This window comes from Lacerta agilis, chromosome 3 (genome assembly GCF_009819535.1).
Source record: "Lacerta agilis isolate rLacAgi1 chromosome 3, rLacAgi1.pri, whole genome shotgun sequence".
NCBI classification, from domain to species: Eukaryota; Metazoa; Chordata; class Lepidosauria; order Squamata; family Lacertidae; genus Lacerta; species Lacerta agilis.
Window position 1 is genome coordinate 66,013,809 of NC_046314.1, and position 16,127 is coordinate 66,029,935.

The following is a 16,127-nucleotide window of genomic DNA, read 5'->3' on the forward strand; positions in this document are numbered from 1 at the left end:
ATCAACATGAACTGAGTCTGCTCTCTAGGGTGAAAGCAGACCTTTGACTTTTCCCTTAAACCTCATTCTGTCAAACATTTTTAAAATCAAATTTTACAACTGTAACTCACTGAGAACAATTAAGAAGTGCTGCAGAGATATAAAAAAAAAACCCCATCATATATTTGTATAGCCAGTGGATCTTCTATGACTGTGACCTCTATACATACATCCAGTGCCATCACCATACACGGCACCTTACAGTTACATGGCAAAATAGGCAAATCCCTACCTTCAGTGAGCTTAAGATAGACAATGGAAGGGAAGACAATATAGGGGAGGGAGGAAAGACAAAGGGAAGGAGAAAATAATGCAAGCATATGCAGTTCCATGTTCTTAAAGGTTGGGAATGAGGACTGACATTTGAGAAGGGATTTGAAAGAAGGGAAAGAGGTAGCACGGTGCTGTCTTTTATAGCTGAGAGTGAAGCTGCTTGTATGCAAAGCACAGAGCTACACACACTACCATAGTATACTTTGAACATAAAAGAAATATGTCCCAGTAAGAGCACACAAGGTGGCTTACTCCAGCCTTACCAAGGTAAAGAAGCTTATTTTTCCTTACGTCCTGAGTATTAATATTTTAGTTGCTAACTGTTGCCTATTGCACTCTTAGATTTGTGTCTGTATGGTTAGCCGGTGTAATGGGCTCCATAGCAAATTAAATACCTTAGATCGTATTGTTTGTTTATATTAATACATTTCCAGGACAATTTACAAATTTTAAATAGCAAAATAACAAGTTGTCACCTGGCATGGAATGGACATCAAATTTGGGTCCATGTGAGCTAATCCTAGAAAAGGTATTCCACAGGCAGGGTGCCCTGGGAAGTATCCCATGAAGTATTTCCATTAATTCAAAGACTCACTGCCCTGTTCCCCCCACATACCCTAAATCTGTTTTGGGGGTTCCTCCAATTCTCTGGAGCAGATTTGGGAAGGGCACAGGGGATCCATGGCATCATTGCACTAACTGACCAATTGCAATAGCAATCCTAGATGTTTATTTGCTGGATAAATGAGTCTTAAGGTACATGCTTTGAATCTGAGATGAGATGGTTTGGATGCTATATTATAGCAAATTAAGTTATATCCAGTTGGGGGTCTCCCATCAAAATTAGATACAGTACTCTGCACTGTTACCAAGTTACACAGGTAAGTTTCAAGGTGTGCCTAAAGCTCTTGAGTTCTCAACATAATATGTAATAAACATAATCAAGCTGCTTACATGCAGTTTTCACAATGCATTCAACTCCCACCAGCCTCAGCAATCATAGACAATGATTGGGGATGATGGGAGATGTAATCCATAACATCTGGGGGACATCATGCCAGCTACTCCTGTACTAAACCATGATTTAGTGCTAAATTGATGTACCTCAAGCAAAGCATCAGGCTTACACACACCCCAATCTTCCTGTGCAACAAGGACTTTTGCCAAGTTTAATTTCACTTTCAAAGAAAATTGGTTTAACTTTATGTATTCCAGTTCAATTATAAATTTGCCTTAAACCTCTGAATAAAATATTTCTCCTGTTTACATAAATAATTTTATAAAAGTGTAATATTCTAACACTATTGGCTAATCATAGATTTCATCATCACTGTGTGTCTCAAACGCAGAATCAACTTCAACCTCTCAGTTGGATTTGTTTCCACTGTAGGATGGGGACATAATTTTGACTTCAAAGCTTTCAGCTCATTCAGATATTTGCAAGTGAGGTGAGGTGGAAGCTTGGATATTGGAATTATATATCCCCAGCACTCTGTAAACAGGAAGTTGCACATGATCCTGGGATACCAGTAATTCACTCAGTTGCTACAGTATTTCCATCTCTCACAAGAGATTAAAGGAAAACAGAAAACTTGTGAATCAGGCATACATCCATGTCATATGTTGCCTCCTACCTGCAGCAGTAGGTATGTTCAATTCTCAGATCCAAGCCTACACAACTACTTCTACATTTTTTATAAGACTGAAATAAATTTACTCTGATATAGTGCCACTGAACCAAACTTGAGCCCAAGCACACCCCACCCAAATGATTAAAACTTCTGTTTTAACAAATAACATTTTGTTGTTGACAGGCGGTATGATGGAACAGAAGGGAGGTTCTGTGGAGAGCTTCAGGACTTCTTATAAACAGCTCTCTATTTATAATTGGGAAATTGTTGGTACTAATTAGTAGCTCACATTCCTCATTGCAGGCATGAACAATATGGGCCGCAATATCCAGTGCAAGTACCTCCTTCAGGACAGCCGCCCTATGGAGGACACCAGCCTGGAATGTTTCCACAACAGCAGGTAAACATTTGTGGTTGTCATTTTCCCTCCACAAAGTTTATTCTAGAAATCCATGCATACAGACAATGAAAAACAGAATGCAACATTAGGATGAATTCCACTGATAAATGGAAAAGACATTGCCAGGCCTATGACTGCATGTGTGTGGATCCTTTTGTATGGAATGTTTCATGGTTGTGAATGGCTGATTCAGTGACACACAGGACAGGAGGGGTTTGTTGTTGTTTTTTTTACTGAGGGAGATTTGATGCCAGTGCATAGACAATGTACAAAGACAAAATATCCCCAATAATGTTGGTAGGGGGAGGAGGACTGTTTCTATGTATACAATTAATGGGTGTTATCTTCATACACTTCAGATAGCTAAATCCAGTGGGAAAGGAGGCAAGAAGAAAACCCCACCTCTCTGTTGAAACATGTAGGCTAGCAAGAGAATGAAGGGCCAAGTGAATATTTACAAATTGTCTTAAGACTATCCAAAAGATAGGGCAGGAAGTTATAGCTGAGGCTGCCATTGCCACATGACAGCCAAGTTCCAAGTTATTTGTTGGATAGTTTATAGCCCATTTTCCAGTAAAACTCTCAAAGCAGCTCCCTAGTGGAAACTGCAACTGTAGCATTCCTTTATCCAGGGCCACAGCAGCCAGCCAACCTTTATTTCATTCTGTTCTTCCTCTCTCCCAGTTAACAATGTCTCCACACACACATACACACACACACACAGAAAAAAATGGATTCTTAAGTCCTGCTGATTCTTCCGTCTTGTACACAGATGATACTCTTTTGGCTACATAAGGACTGGCACCCAGAGATTGGCTTGCTCTGAGCATACAAACATCATATCTATGTATATATCTTTCTGAAAATATCCTTAAATATATCTCGATACAAAACAGTAACCAAGAATCATAGGATTTAATCCAGTGCTGCTGTTTCACAAGTGGAAATGTATTCCAGAAGGTTGAGGGACTCTCTGGGGCAGTTTTAGGGGGTGTCTGGCAGCTGCAGGGGGAGGAGAGGAAGGGAAAGTTAGACTGTGCTCGATACAACCCATAGCCAACACAACACAGAGCATCCAATTACTCCGTTCACTTAGAGACAAAAGTCTCCTAAAAAGCTTAGTCTGCTGTTTTCCTATATGAGAAAATCTGGATGGTTCTAACCATCTTCCCCTGAACATCTGGTGGTGGTAGCACATTCAAGATGGCCTCTGACATTCTAAAAGCATGTGAGGAAAGTTCTCACCGTTTTATTTTCGTTGAAGACATCTTGCATCCTAGGTGCTTTTACTCATGTGATACATTCATACCATTTTATATGCTTTATTGTGTTTTTAAAATATGTCAGAGGAATTCTCATTTTCTGAAAAGAAAGTTATAGCGAGCTTCAAAATTATAGAGACTTTATCAGTTTTATGTATCTTAAACAAAAGTCTTAAAAATGACCTTACTAATAAAGAAACATTGTTTTTTTCAAACTTGGATATGTCGGGGGGGGAACCAATAATTTTTTTACCATGCTTCACTGGAATGAGAACTAACATGAGATGTATTAGCCTTAGGCTAACTATCTTTTAAACATAAAGTCATAAACACATCAGAACTACCTCCGAAAATGAACGGGCTGTCTCATATATCATCTTCAAGCATTTTTTGTTCGCCACTAAAATAATCATTTTTTCTACTTGTTTGTACACCAGAGCTGAAAGATGGATTTTCTGCAAATTCATATTTATTTACTGAAATAATTAAAAATGCATTATATGTTAATCAAAACACTAATCAAAGTATGTTATATTTTTTTACCAAAAATTTTATAATGTAGCCTCAAATGCTTCTGCCATAAGAAATTAATAAGAGCCCTGCTGGTTCATACCAAAGATCTAGCAATCTGTTCTCACACTGCTCAAAGAGATGCTTATGCGAAGCTCACACACAGGACACAAGTGCAGTAGCACTATTCCATTCATAATCCCCCAACAATTGGTACTCAGAGGCATGCTGGAGATAATACATACCGGTAGTCATCAGGACTTGGTAGCCTTTGATAGTCTTATCCTCCATGAATCTGTCTAACCCCTTTTAAAAGAACCAAGTTGGTAGCCATTACTATGTCATGTGGTAGCAAATCTCATCGCTTGACTGTGGAATATGAATCTTCCAATGAAAAATAATATTTTTATTTTCATTTTATTTTAAAGCTTATTCATGTTGTTACTCCTTTTCAGAACTACAAACGGCATATGGATGGCATGTATGGGCCCCCAGCAAAACGCCATGAAGGAGATATGTTTAATATGCAGTATAGTGGCCAACAGCAGGATATGTTTAACCAGTACAGTGCTTACTCTGGACCAGACCGAAGGCCCATACAGGGACAGTATCCATATCCTTATAGCCGAGAGAGAATGCAGGCACCAGGACAAATGCAGCAACATGGAATACCTCCTCAGATGATTGGTGGTCCTATGCAGTCATCAGCCTCCAGTGAAGGCCCCCAACAGAACATGTGGCCCACAAGAAACGATATGTCTTACCCATATCAAAATAGGCAAGGCCCTGGAGGCCCTGCACAGGCCCCACCTTATCCAGGGATGAACCGCACTGAAGATATGATGGTCCCTGACCAGAGGATAAACCATGAAAGCCAGTGGCCTTCTCATGTCAACCAACGTCAGCCTTCTTACATGTCATCCTCTGCCTCCATGCAGCCTATCACTCGACCTCCTCAGTCATCTTACCAGACGCCGCCGTCAATGCCAAACCACATCTCTCGAGCGCCTAGTCCTGCATCCTTCCCACGTTCCCATGAAAACCGTATGTCTCCAAGTAAATCCCCTTTCCTGCCCTCCATGAAGATGCCGAAAGTTATGCCCACTGTTCCAGTCTCACAGGTCACAGGTCCTCCAACCCAGCCACCACAAATTAGGAGGGAAATAACTTTTCCTCCAGGCTCTGTAGAAGCATCCCAGCCAGTCTTGAAACCAAGACGAAAGATTACCTCAAAAGATATAGGTAAGGGCTAGACAATGAAAAGGAGTCTCTTTTTAATTACAATATTTTAAAGGCTGCAATTTTGTAAACTTACATTGAGAAATTACCTTTGCTAAATTGTAACCATGCCCAAAGTTCCATAGCTAGAATTCAACAACTAATGAAGGGGACACCGTTTTGGTTACTTCTGGATCATTTGGTTACTTCTGTGGCCATTTTTCACTCCCTCTTCCCCAAAAGGAAATTCAAAGTATACTTTGGAGAACCAAAGTATACTTTGCCTACTTACAAGAGTGCATTTTGAGTAGACATTGGGAGGGCTCAGAAGATAACATATGATTATGCAGAAAAGAAAGTATCTGTAGAGCACTCAAAAAATCCAAGTTAGGTCTGAGAATTGCAAGGTTAAATCTGATTTTCCTCAAATCCTAACAGTTCTTCAAAAGTGGTTTCAATCTGCACCCAGAAGTAGGTGTGACACACACAAACACACACCCTTGTGTACATTCCTTAGTTAGCTTGAAACAAAGGATAGCCAAAAGCCTTATTAATCAAACATATTTTGTTCCTCTCAACTCCTGATGCTTAAAAGTGGATCATCTCTTCAGTTTGCATAACGGAGCATGATAGCTAATGACCATGTTTGTTACCACAGATTAACCTGTGCTGTTTTATTCAGCCAGTTCTCAAAATAGCAACATGGCTTTTTCATCTTATATAGGCAGTTTTTCCTGCTGTATTTACTGTAATATAATCAGTGTTGTGTTCAGTGGAAGGCATGCTAGTGAATTCTGGATATGAGAGTTGCCATTCCTGAACCTAACAAGGGAACTGTGACTATTCATACCATAATCTGGAATAAAAGCATCCCTTCTTCTCACTTATTCAAAATCCATATGTCATTTGAAATCTAGCCTCTGGATCTCCTTTAGACAGAATGCTTATTAATGCTTTGTGTTCTTATTTTCCAGTGACTCCTGAGGCTTGGAGGGTGATGATGTCACTTAAATCAGGCCTTCTTGCTGAAAGTACTTGGGCCTTAGATACTATTAATATCCTTCTGTATGATGACAGTACTGTTGCTACTTTCAATCTCTCTCAGGTAGGTTTGATATTTCTCTGGAAGTCTGTTTATCTGAAACCTCCTAATGCCAGATAGATAGATAGATAGATATTTCCCTTCATCTAAAATGGTCATAGGGCAGTTGACAACAAAATAAGGCAGTACAAAACATGTTGCATAATAAGAAAGAGTATTAGCAATTCATTAGCAATAGGGGCAGTACAGGATTCCTTCTGGTGTACCGACCTCCCCACTGCACCAAGGATTCCCTACCCGAGCTGCTTCAGGTTGTGGCGGATATGCTCCTGGAGACACCTAGTTTGGTTGTCTTAGGAGATTTTAACATTCATGCCGACACGACCTTACAAGCGGCCGCTCAGGACTTCGTGGAAAGCATGGCCTCCATGGGGCTGTCCCTGAATAAGTTTGGCCCAAGTCATAGCCGCGGACATGCCTTAGACCTGGTGTTTACCTCTATGTATGTTGGTGATCTGACACTAAGTAAAAGCGAAACAAAAGAAGTGCCATGGTCAGATCACTTCCTGGTGCAACTAGACTTCTCCGCGACCCTTCCCCTCTGCCGGGAGGTGGGACCAATTCGGATGGTCCACCCCTGCTACTTAATGGATCCAATTGGCTTCCAGAGAGTGGTAGGGGATGTTTTATCCCATGTTGATGGCCTTTCAGCTGATTCCCTGGTGGCCCACTGGAATGTGGAGTTAACCAGGGCTATTGACTGTCTGGCTCCGAAGCGCCCTCTCTGATTGCATGGAGCCCGGACAGCCCCGTGGTTTTCCCCGGAGCTGAGGGCAATGAAACAGTCGCTGAGACGGCTAGAGTGCCGGTGGCGGAAAACTCATTCTGAATCAGACGGGAGACAGGCTAGAGCTCAACTCCGAGCCTACCAAGTGGCAATGGTGACGGCGAAGAGGACCTTCTTCACCGTTTCTATTGCATCTGCAGAAAACAGCAGCAGGAGACTCTTCCAGGTGATTCACAATTTATCAGAACCACCTTCGTCATCGGGGCCTGGTAGGGGACCCCAAGATCTCCTGCAATGCTTTTGCAAAGTTTTTTGCAGATAAAGTCACTCAGATTCGGAAGGAGGTAGACTCCACCGTGGGAGCAGGGCTGGGGTGGGAGAGTGCTAGAGTCCTGTCTAGTCATGTTTCAATTTCAATTTCAATCTGTTACCTCCGAGGATGTGGACAGGCTGCTTGGACAAGCGAAACTGACCACCTGTCTCCTTGATCCTTGTCCATCCCGGCTAATAAAAGTGAGCCAGGAACGGCTGGGCGATGGGCTTTGCGGGGTGGTGAATGCTTCCCTCTGTGAGGGAGTCTTCCCAGACCCACAGAAAGAGGCGGTCGTTAAACCACTTCTTAAAAAAAACATCTTTAGACCCGGCCAATATGGCCAACTATCGCCTAGTCTCAAATCTACCATTCCTGGGCAAGGTGATTGAGCAGGTGGTTGCTGAACAACTCCAAGCACGCCTGGAGGACGCGGACCATTTGGATCCCTTCCAATCGGGATTCAGGCCTCATCATGGGACTGAAACTGCCTTGGTCACACTCGTCGATGATCTCCGGCAGGCTAGGGACAAAGGTGAGAGCTGTTTCCTAGTTCTGCTGGATCTCTCAGCGGCCTTTGACACCATTGACCATAACATCCTTCTGGACTGTCTAGAGGGGTTGGGAGCTGGGGGCACTGTTATACAGTGGTTCCGCTCCTTCCTCCTGGGCCGTGTGCAGAAAGTGGTGGTGGGGGATGAGTGTTCAGACCCCTGGGCTCTCACCTGTGGGGTGCCTCAGGGTTCCATCCTCTCCCCAATGTTTTTAATATCTATATGAAGCTGCTGGGAGAGATCATCAGGGGTTTGGGCTGGGTGTCCATCAGTATGCGGATGATACCCAGCTCTACCTCTCTTTCAAATCAGAACCAGTGAAGGCGGTGAAGGTCCTGTGTGAGTGCCTGGAGGTGGTTGGAGGATGGATGGCGGCTAACAGATTGAGGTTGAATCCTGACAAGACAGAAGTACTGTTTTTGGGGGACAGGGTACGAGCGGGTGTGGGGGATTCCATGGGCCTGAATGGGGTAACTGTCCCTGAAGGACCAGGTACGCAGCCTGGGAGTCATTTTGGTCTCACAGCTGTCCATGGAGGTGCAGGTCAATTCTGTGTCCAGGACGGCTGTCTACCAGCTCCATCTGGTACGCAGGCTGAGACCCTACCTGCCCTCAGACTATCTCGCCAGAGTGGTGCATGCTCTAGTTATCTTCCGCTTGGACTACTGCAATGCGCTGTACATGGGGCTACCTTTGAAGGTGACCCGGAAACTGCAATTCAGAATGTGGCAGCTAGACTGGTGACTGGGAGTGACCGCCGGGACCATATAACACAGGTCCTGAGAGAGCTACATTGGCTCCCAGTATGTGTTCTCAAAGCGACTGGTATGAGTGGCCAAACTGCGGGAGGCAGTGGAGGATATGGGTGCCTGGCGTGCTCTGATCTATGGGGTCATGAAGAGCTGGACACGACTGAACAACTGAACAACAACAACAAAACGTTTCCAAGCACAATTCAAAGTGTTGGTGCTGACCTTTAAAGCCCCAAACGGCCTCGGTCCTGTATACCTGAAGGAGCGTCTCTACCCCCATCGTTCAGCCCAGACACTGAGATCCAGTGCTGAGGGCCTTCTGGTGGTTCCCTCACTGCGAGAAGCAAAGCTACAGGGAACCAGGCAGAGGGCCTTCTCGGTAGTGGCGCCCGCCCTGTGGAATGCCCTCCCAGCAGAGGTCAAAGAGATAAATAACTATCTGACATTCAGAAAATACCTGAAGGCAGCCCTGTTTAGGGAAGTTTTAAACCTGTGATATTTTAATGTATTTTAATATCTGTTGGGGGCCGCCCAGAGTGGCTGGGGGGACCCAGCCAGATGGGCAGGGTGCAAATAATAAATTATATTATTATTATTATTATTATTATTATTACTATTATTATTATCTTGGTGGGCCATAGCTCAGTGGCAGAGCATATGCTTCTTCTGCAGAAGGCCGTATCTTTCTCCATGTTGGACAGGGAGTATCCCCATTGGAAACCCTGGGAGAGCTGTTGCCAGTCAGTGTAGGCAATAGCTGCGCTAGATGGACTAGTGGTCTCACCTGATATAAGGCTGTTCCCCATGGAGTTCAATAGTATGCTCTTCTGTACAACATTAGCAATTCACATAAAATACGTAAGTCACATCATTAGCAGCACCATAACTTTCAAGTGATTTTACCCCATCCTCTAAAGCTTAACAAAATGTTGAATTATTACCTGCCATTTAATAAATACAAAGCGAGGCTGAAACATAGAATCACCACTGAAAACACAACTCAAATGTCCTAGTCATTCAATGTTCCAAAGACTGACCCTTCAAAATTAAATCAGTATATATATTTTTTATCAAAGCTCTCTTACAGTGGCTTGGTTCCTAAGATGTGAGAACAGACCCCTTCTCACAGCAGGGTTTTCCAGTTCCCTCTTTCCCTCAGCTCCTCAACTAAAAGACACTGTTGGGAATCAAGGGGCCCTCTCAAACAGAACAGGTTACAGGAAGCTGCACTCGGATGGAGGAATCAGTAAAAAGTGCTTTGTACAAGAGCATCTTTAAATCCAAGCCAATTTTTCCCCCTCATTGAACATTTATGCTGCATGTAGCTTTCACTAACAGCAGGAGGAACTCAAGAACACCTTGGATGGAACACATCAGTTGGTAATAAAACCCTTCAAGAGCTTATCATAGACATGAAAACTATCTTGGCTACTACTGATATATTGTCAGCTCTTCCTTAACTTGAAGACTAAAGTGCGTCACAGAATTAGGAAAGGTGTGGGGGATGGGAGATGAAAAAAGATTTAAATAATTATTTGCATATGACATAGAATATCACTTTTTGTGGGGCCATACTTTCAAAAGACTTCACCTCTTCCAGAACCAAGCCTCTTACATCCACCTTCTTTTTGCAAATTAATGTTATATTTCAAGTGAAAGTAAATTTCTACTAAATTCTACTAAAGAAAGTTTCTACTAAAAATCACAAGATATCACTAGAGAAGACTGATTTTTTTTTATGCAAAAGACCTGCACTATAGGGATTAAGAAGCAGTATGAAAACCCTTTTGTGATCTGCCACTGCTGCTAGATTACTTGCAGGGTGAGAATTGTAAGCGTGGCAATTATTCTGGCTTGGTTCTTTATTCACAAGTAGTTATGAGTGCATCATTTCATGCAATATGGAACAATGAACAGGTTTGTAAATAGCCACTTGCTTGATCACCTGAAATGAGTAGTAATCATTTCCAGGACACCAGACAGGAAAGCTTTTGTAAATTAGAAAATAATTGTTTTTACTTTTGCTTTTAGAACACTGAAGTGCCATAAGTCACACTATAGATATGTATGTTGAAGGGCTACTACCAACATTTATGAGCTGGAAAATAGGGATTATGAGCCAGCTCAAATCCATATTCAATATGTATTTCTCCATAAGTTCCTTCACGTAGTTGGTGTGTGGATAAATTTTGATGAGGACATGCTGTAGGCTGTCCAGAAACTTTGTGGGATAATGTGGGTGGGGGAGAGTGAGAGATCTGGTTTCAATAAATGCATGTGGGGTAGAATGTGTCTTTGCAATAATTTCAGCAAAATAGAAATTCGTGAATTTTAAGAAGCAAATGGCCATGGCAAAGTGGCCACACTCACCCTGGCTTCAAATGTACTTTCCTTGTACCCCTGTATTTAGCACCATTCCACTAAGAAAACATTACAAGGACACAGTGTAAGTGTTGTATCTATCTATAGGTTCTCTTCCTCTGAGGGCGGAGGGAAGACTTTATTCCAGAGGAAGACTCAGTTTGTGTGCCTGTGTGTGTGTTTTAATAATTGTGACTGTTTTGTAAGATCCCCTGGCAGGAAAAAAAGTCCAATTGTTAGATAAAAATAATAATAAACTAAAATAAAAACTTTTAATATTAAATTAAATATTAAATACACCGACAGTTTGGGGATTTCCTTTATAATGTGAGAACTACAAGGGTTATGAATACTTTATATTTTTATTACTCCATTAAATCTTTTTAGTATTCCCAGATCACTAAATGCCTACATTTAGAGAATGCCCCAACAAGGTTTGTTTTATGTATAAAATGAAGAGTAAATTAACATCTTTCTGAAAGTATGCTTACTGCTGCCAACACAATTCCATCTCACCTGAAATGTTCCTCTTAACATTCTTATGTTGTTTTTTGTTTCTTCAGTTATCTGGTTTTCTTGAGCTTTTGGTGGAATACTTTAGAAAATGCCTGATAGATATATTTGGAATCCTCATGGAATATGAAGTTGGACATCCAGGACCAAAAATACTTGATCATAATTCAGCCCAGAAAGAGGATGCCCAGTCTGCAATGCAGGAAACCAGCAAAGAAGAAAACAATGATGAATGTATTGATTATTTTGGTGAATTTGAGGATGAGGAAGAGGAAGAAGAGGAAAATGAGAACCCTGAAGAAGAGAAGAGCACTGTCCTTTCTCCCCCTGGTGCCATTGCTGATCCAAGTGAGAGGCCAAAACAAGCCAGTAAGTTTGACAAGCTGCCAATAAAAATCGTAAAGAAAAACAACTTATTTGTTGTCGACCGATCTGACCAGCTGGGGCGTGTTCAGGAATTCAACAGTGGACTCCTCCACTGGCAACTGGGTGGGGGTGATACAACTGAACACATCCAGACCCACTTTGAGAGTAAGATGGAGATTCCTCCTCGCAGGAAGCCGCCTCTTCCATCCAACTCTTCAAGTAAAAAGAAGAATGTGGAGGGGAAAAGAGAACCTGAGGAACAGCAAGACAAAAGCATATCAGCCACCATTGACGATGTCTTGTCAGCTCGTCCAGGAGCACTGTCTGAAGACTCAGACTCTAGTTCTCAGACAGATAGCAGTAAATTTCCATTTGGGATCCACCAAGCCAAAAGTCATCGGAATATCAAGTTGCTAGAGGATGAGCCACGGAGTCGAGATGAGACTCCTCTATGCACCATAACTCACTGGCAGGACTCTTTGGCCAAACGTTGCATCTGTGTGTCAAACATTGTCCGCAGCTTGTCTTTTGTGCCTGGCAATGATGCTGAAATGTCAAAACATCCGGGCTTGGTACTGATCTTAGGAAAGTTAATACTTCTCCATCATGAACACCCAGAAAGAAAGCGTGCACCACAGACATATGAAAAAGAGGAAGAGGCGGACAAAGGGGTGGCCTGCAGCAAGGATGAGTGGTGGTGGGACTGCCTTGAGGTCTTGAGGGATAATACATTGGTCACATTAGCCAACATTTCTGGGCAGCTAGACTTATCTGCTTACACGGAAAGCATCTGTTTGCCAATTTTGGATGGCTTACTGCACTGGATGGTGTGCCCATCTGCAGAGGCACAGGATCCTTTTCCAACTGTGGGGCCCAACTCAGTCCTGTCGCCTCAGAGACTTGTACTGGAAACCCTGTGTAAACTCAGTATCCAAGACAATAATGTGGACCTTATCTTGGCCACTCCCCCATTCAGTCGTCAGGAGAAACTCTATGCTACTTTAGTTAGGTACGTTGGGGACCGCAAAAATCCAGTCTGCCGAGAAATGTCCATGGCACTCTTATCGAACCTTGCCCAGGGGGACACATTAGCAGCAAGGGCGATTGCTGTGCAGAAGGGAAGCATTGGAAACTTGATAAGCTTCCTTGAGGATGGGGTCACTATGGCCCAGTACCAGCAGAGCCAGCATAACCTCATGCACATGCAGCCCCCACCTCTGGAGCCACCTAGCGTAGACATGATGTGCAGGGCAGCCAAGGCTTTGCTGGCCATGGCCCGGGTGGAGGAGAATCGCTCAGAGTTCCTATTGCACGAAGGACGTTTGCTGGATATCTCAATATCTGCTGTCCTGAACTCTCTGGTTGCATCTGTCATCTGTGATGTACTTTTTCAGATTGGGCAGTTATGACATAAGTGAGAAGCCAAGCATGTGTGAGTGGAGATTAGAGGGTCACATATAACTGGCTGTTTTCTGTACTTGTTTATCCAGTGTAGGAAGAAGGAAAAAAAGAATCTTTGCTCCTCTGCCCCATTCACTATTTACCAATTGGGAATTAAAAGAAATATTAATTTGAACAGTTATGGAATTAATATTTGCTGTCTATGTGTATAAGTACATCTTTTTATTTTATTTTTTTAACCAAAGTCTGTCTAGTACATTCAAAGGTCACACTTCTTTTCCATAGATATCCTTTTCAAAAAAATTATTTTTTATTTTTTTGCATGTTTGTATCACATATTTTTTGGGAGGGGAAGCAAACTAGGGATACTGAGGGTTAAAATGTTGCAAAACATGATTTGAGAGGCGGGAGGGAAGGCTCACCACTCTGAAGCGCAAAAGTGGGGAAAATATACTAAGTTACTGTGTGTTTTATTTTTGAAGAATGAAAGAAAACCCAACCACCCTTTATGCCGTTGCCCAAAGCACTCTGTGCAATAGAAGAAAGTTAGTGATGTAGGTGTAGCGGATCAAGGAAGGGGGTCGGTCCGTAGTCTGCATATGAAATTATCTTTGTTTCTCTGCAGGAGAATGGTTACATTAGGCTAGGAGCAAAACAAATTCTTTAGGAAAGGTAAAACACAAACCTGAAGACGATCAACATGAATTGCTTCCTCACCAGAACTGTCACATCAGTATCTATTGTTTGACCTTCCACAGTGACAGTTCTTCACAATTCCTTTTAATCATTTTAAATATTTTTTTATTGCCTAAGGGCCGTGATGTATATAGAAGTTGTACATTAAACATACCCTCATCTCTTTTTTTAAAATACGTACAAGGATTTTTTTCATGATGTGGTAACTACAAAGTGATGGTAGACTTAATTTTATTATTATTATTATTATTATTATTATTATTATTATTATTATTATTATTATTATTATTATTTTGTTCGGGCCATGTCTCTAAAAAACAGTAACAGAAAAACACCACCACGAGGGTAATGTACAAGTTTCTGTATGTATAAAGTCATGCTCTATTTCGGGAGAGCAGTTGCTCACAACTTGCTTTATAAATCAAGATGTGGAAATGGTTACTTATGGATTGATTTAAGAAATTGGTTACCAGTCTACAGGAAAAATAATACTTATACAGGAAAAAAGGAAGAAACACAACTTCAGAGATTTTTCAGTGAGAAGAATCCGCATTTGTATTTCAAAATAATGTAGTTTAAAAAAAGACAAAAAAACTTGATGTAAATTCCTCCTTTTCCTCTGGCTTAATGAATATCATTTATTCAGTATAAAATCTTTATATGTTCCACATGTTAAGAATAAATGTACATTAAATCTTGTTAAGCACTGTGATGGGTGTTCTTGAATAATGTTCTCATTTCACCATAAGGTCAAACCAGTTCAGTTAGTAAGAGGGAAGCTTACTATTTTCCTCTTAGCCATGATGGTTGAGCATGAAATATTTTCATCTGGTGTTCAAATGTTGCAGCAAACACAGAAATAATAGCTGCTAGTGAGTATTTGCAAAAAGTAGACCCAAATGGTGGAGCTTTTTTACTTACAAAAAGCAAATGAGAATTACCTGCTGATCATTTCCACTGTACGTCCACCATAAAGGATGCTACATTCAAGGATGGAAGTAAGTGTTTGAATAAAATAACCATTGTTAAAATATCTATCTAGCAGTAATTAGTAGGAAAGAGCCAGCTTATACTCTGATCATACCCTTTATAGACATCCAGAAGCTTGATCAATGTTGTTGCTTTTTTGTTTATTTGGTCAGAGGAGCTTCAATAATAATTCACTCACAACAACTGCCACATGCATCTTAATGGAGGAAGCAGATTTGCAAGCATATTTCTTTGACTGTACAGATTTGGTCCCCTCATGGAAATGAATTAGGCAGCAGCATAGGATCCACATTGCAATGTATTCTTCCCCTACTGCTCCAGAAACATTGGATGACTACAGATACCATCTCATCAGGAGGTCCATTCTGTATGTCGGAATCAAGCCTTCAGCAAGGAGGCTCTTAGCCTTTGGAATTCCCTCAAATTCGGCAGTCACCTATTGAAGACCTTCCATTTTCCAGAACACATTCTACGTGAAGATTTTTGTCCCATTTTGTATCTGTATTGAACCTATATTTGTTTTATATATATCTTAATGTTGATGCTTTTATTGTGAAGATTATTTTATGGGAAGCAATTCAGAAACCATTGGTGGCAGAGCCAATGGCATAGTTCTTTCCCCACACTAACATCACCCTTTGTAAGAATGGCATTCATCTGGGAAGGAAGTAAATCAACTCTTTCCAGAGCTGTAGTAACAGAGAAGTGACTTTCACATTGCTTTGGCAAAGTATGAATTGCTGCTCGGAACTCTCACCAAAGGTGTTAAGGGGTCTTACAGAACAGGGTCTTAAGGGGCATATCTCAAGAATTACCGGTACTCCTTTCCTCTACAAAGACACTCAGATTGCTGTTTCGTCTTAAATGCTGACTTGGTTAGGCGCTCCTGCATATTTCTCAATTTTTTTCTCCATTTTTAGTCACTATGGGACTCCTGGAAAATATGTTATCCCAGTAGGCATCCTGATAATCTTGTTCGTATAACTTCCTCTAACACATTAATAAAGAAGATAATTTAATGG

General features: G+C 41.6%; 1 protein-coding gene across 8 annotated transcripts in view; it reads left to right on the forward strand.

The window, feature by feature from the left end:
• ARID1B (AT-rich interaction domain 1B) overlaps positions 1-14,827 on the forward strand; it is a 440,842-nt gene extending 426,015 nt beyond the window's left edge. For all 8 annotated transcript variants that reach the window (XM_033144054.1, XM_033144053.1, XM_033144061.1 and 5 more), the window contains 4 exons: positions 2,247-2,343; positions 4,571-5,357; positions 6,308-6,438; positions 11,703-14,827. In XM_033144054.1, the coding sequence (XP_032999945.1) occupies positions 2,247-2,343; positions 4,571-5,357; positions 6,308-6,438; positions 11,703-13,427 (2,740 nt within the window). In that variant the 3' untranslated portion in view covers positions 13,428-14,827. The remainder of the gene's footprint in view (positions 1-2,246; positions 2,344-4,570; positions 5,358-6,307; positions 6,439-11,702) is intronic.
• Positions 14,828-16,127: the final 1,300 nt, after the last annotated feature.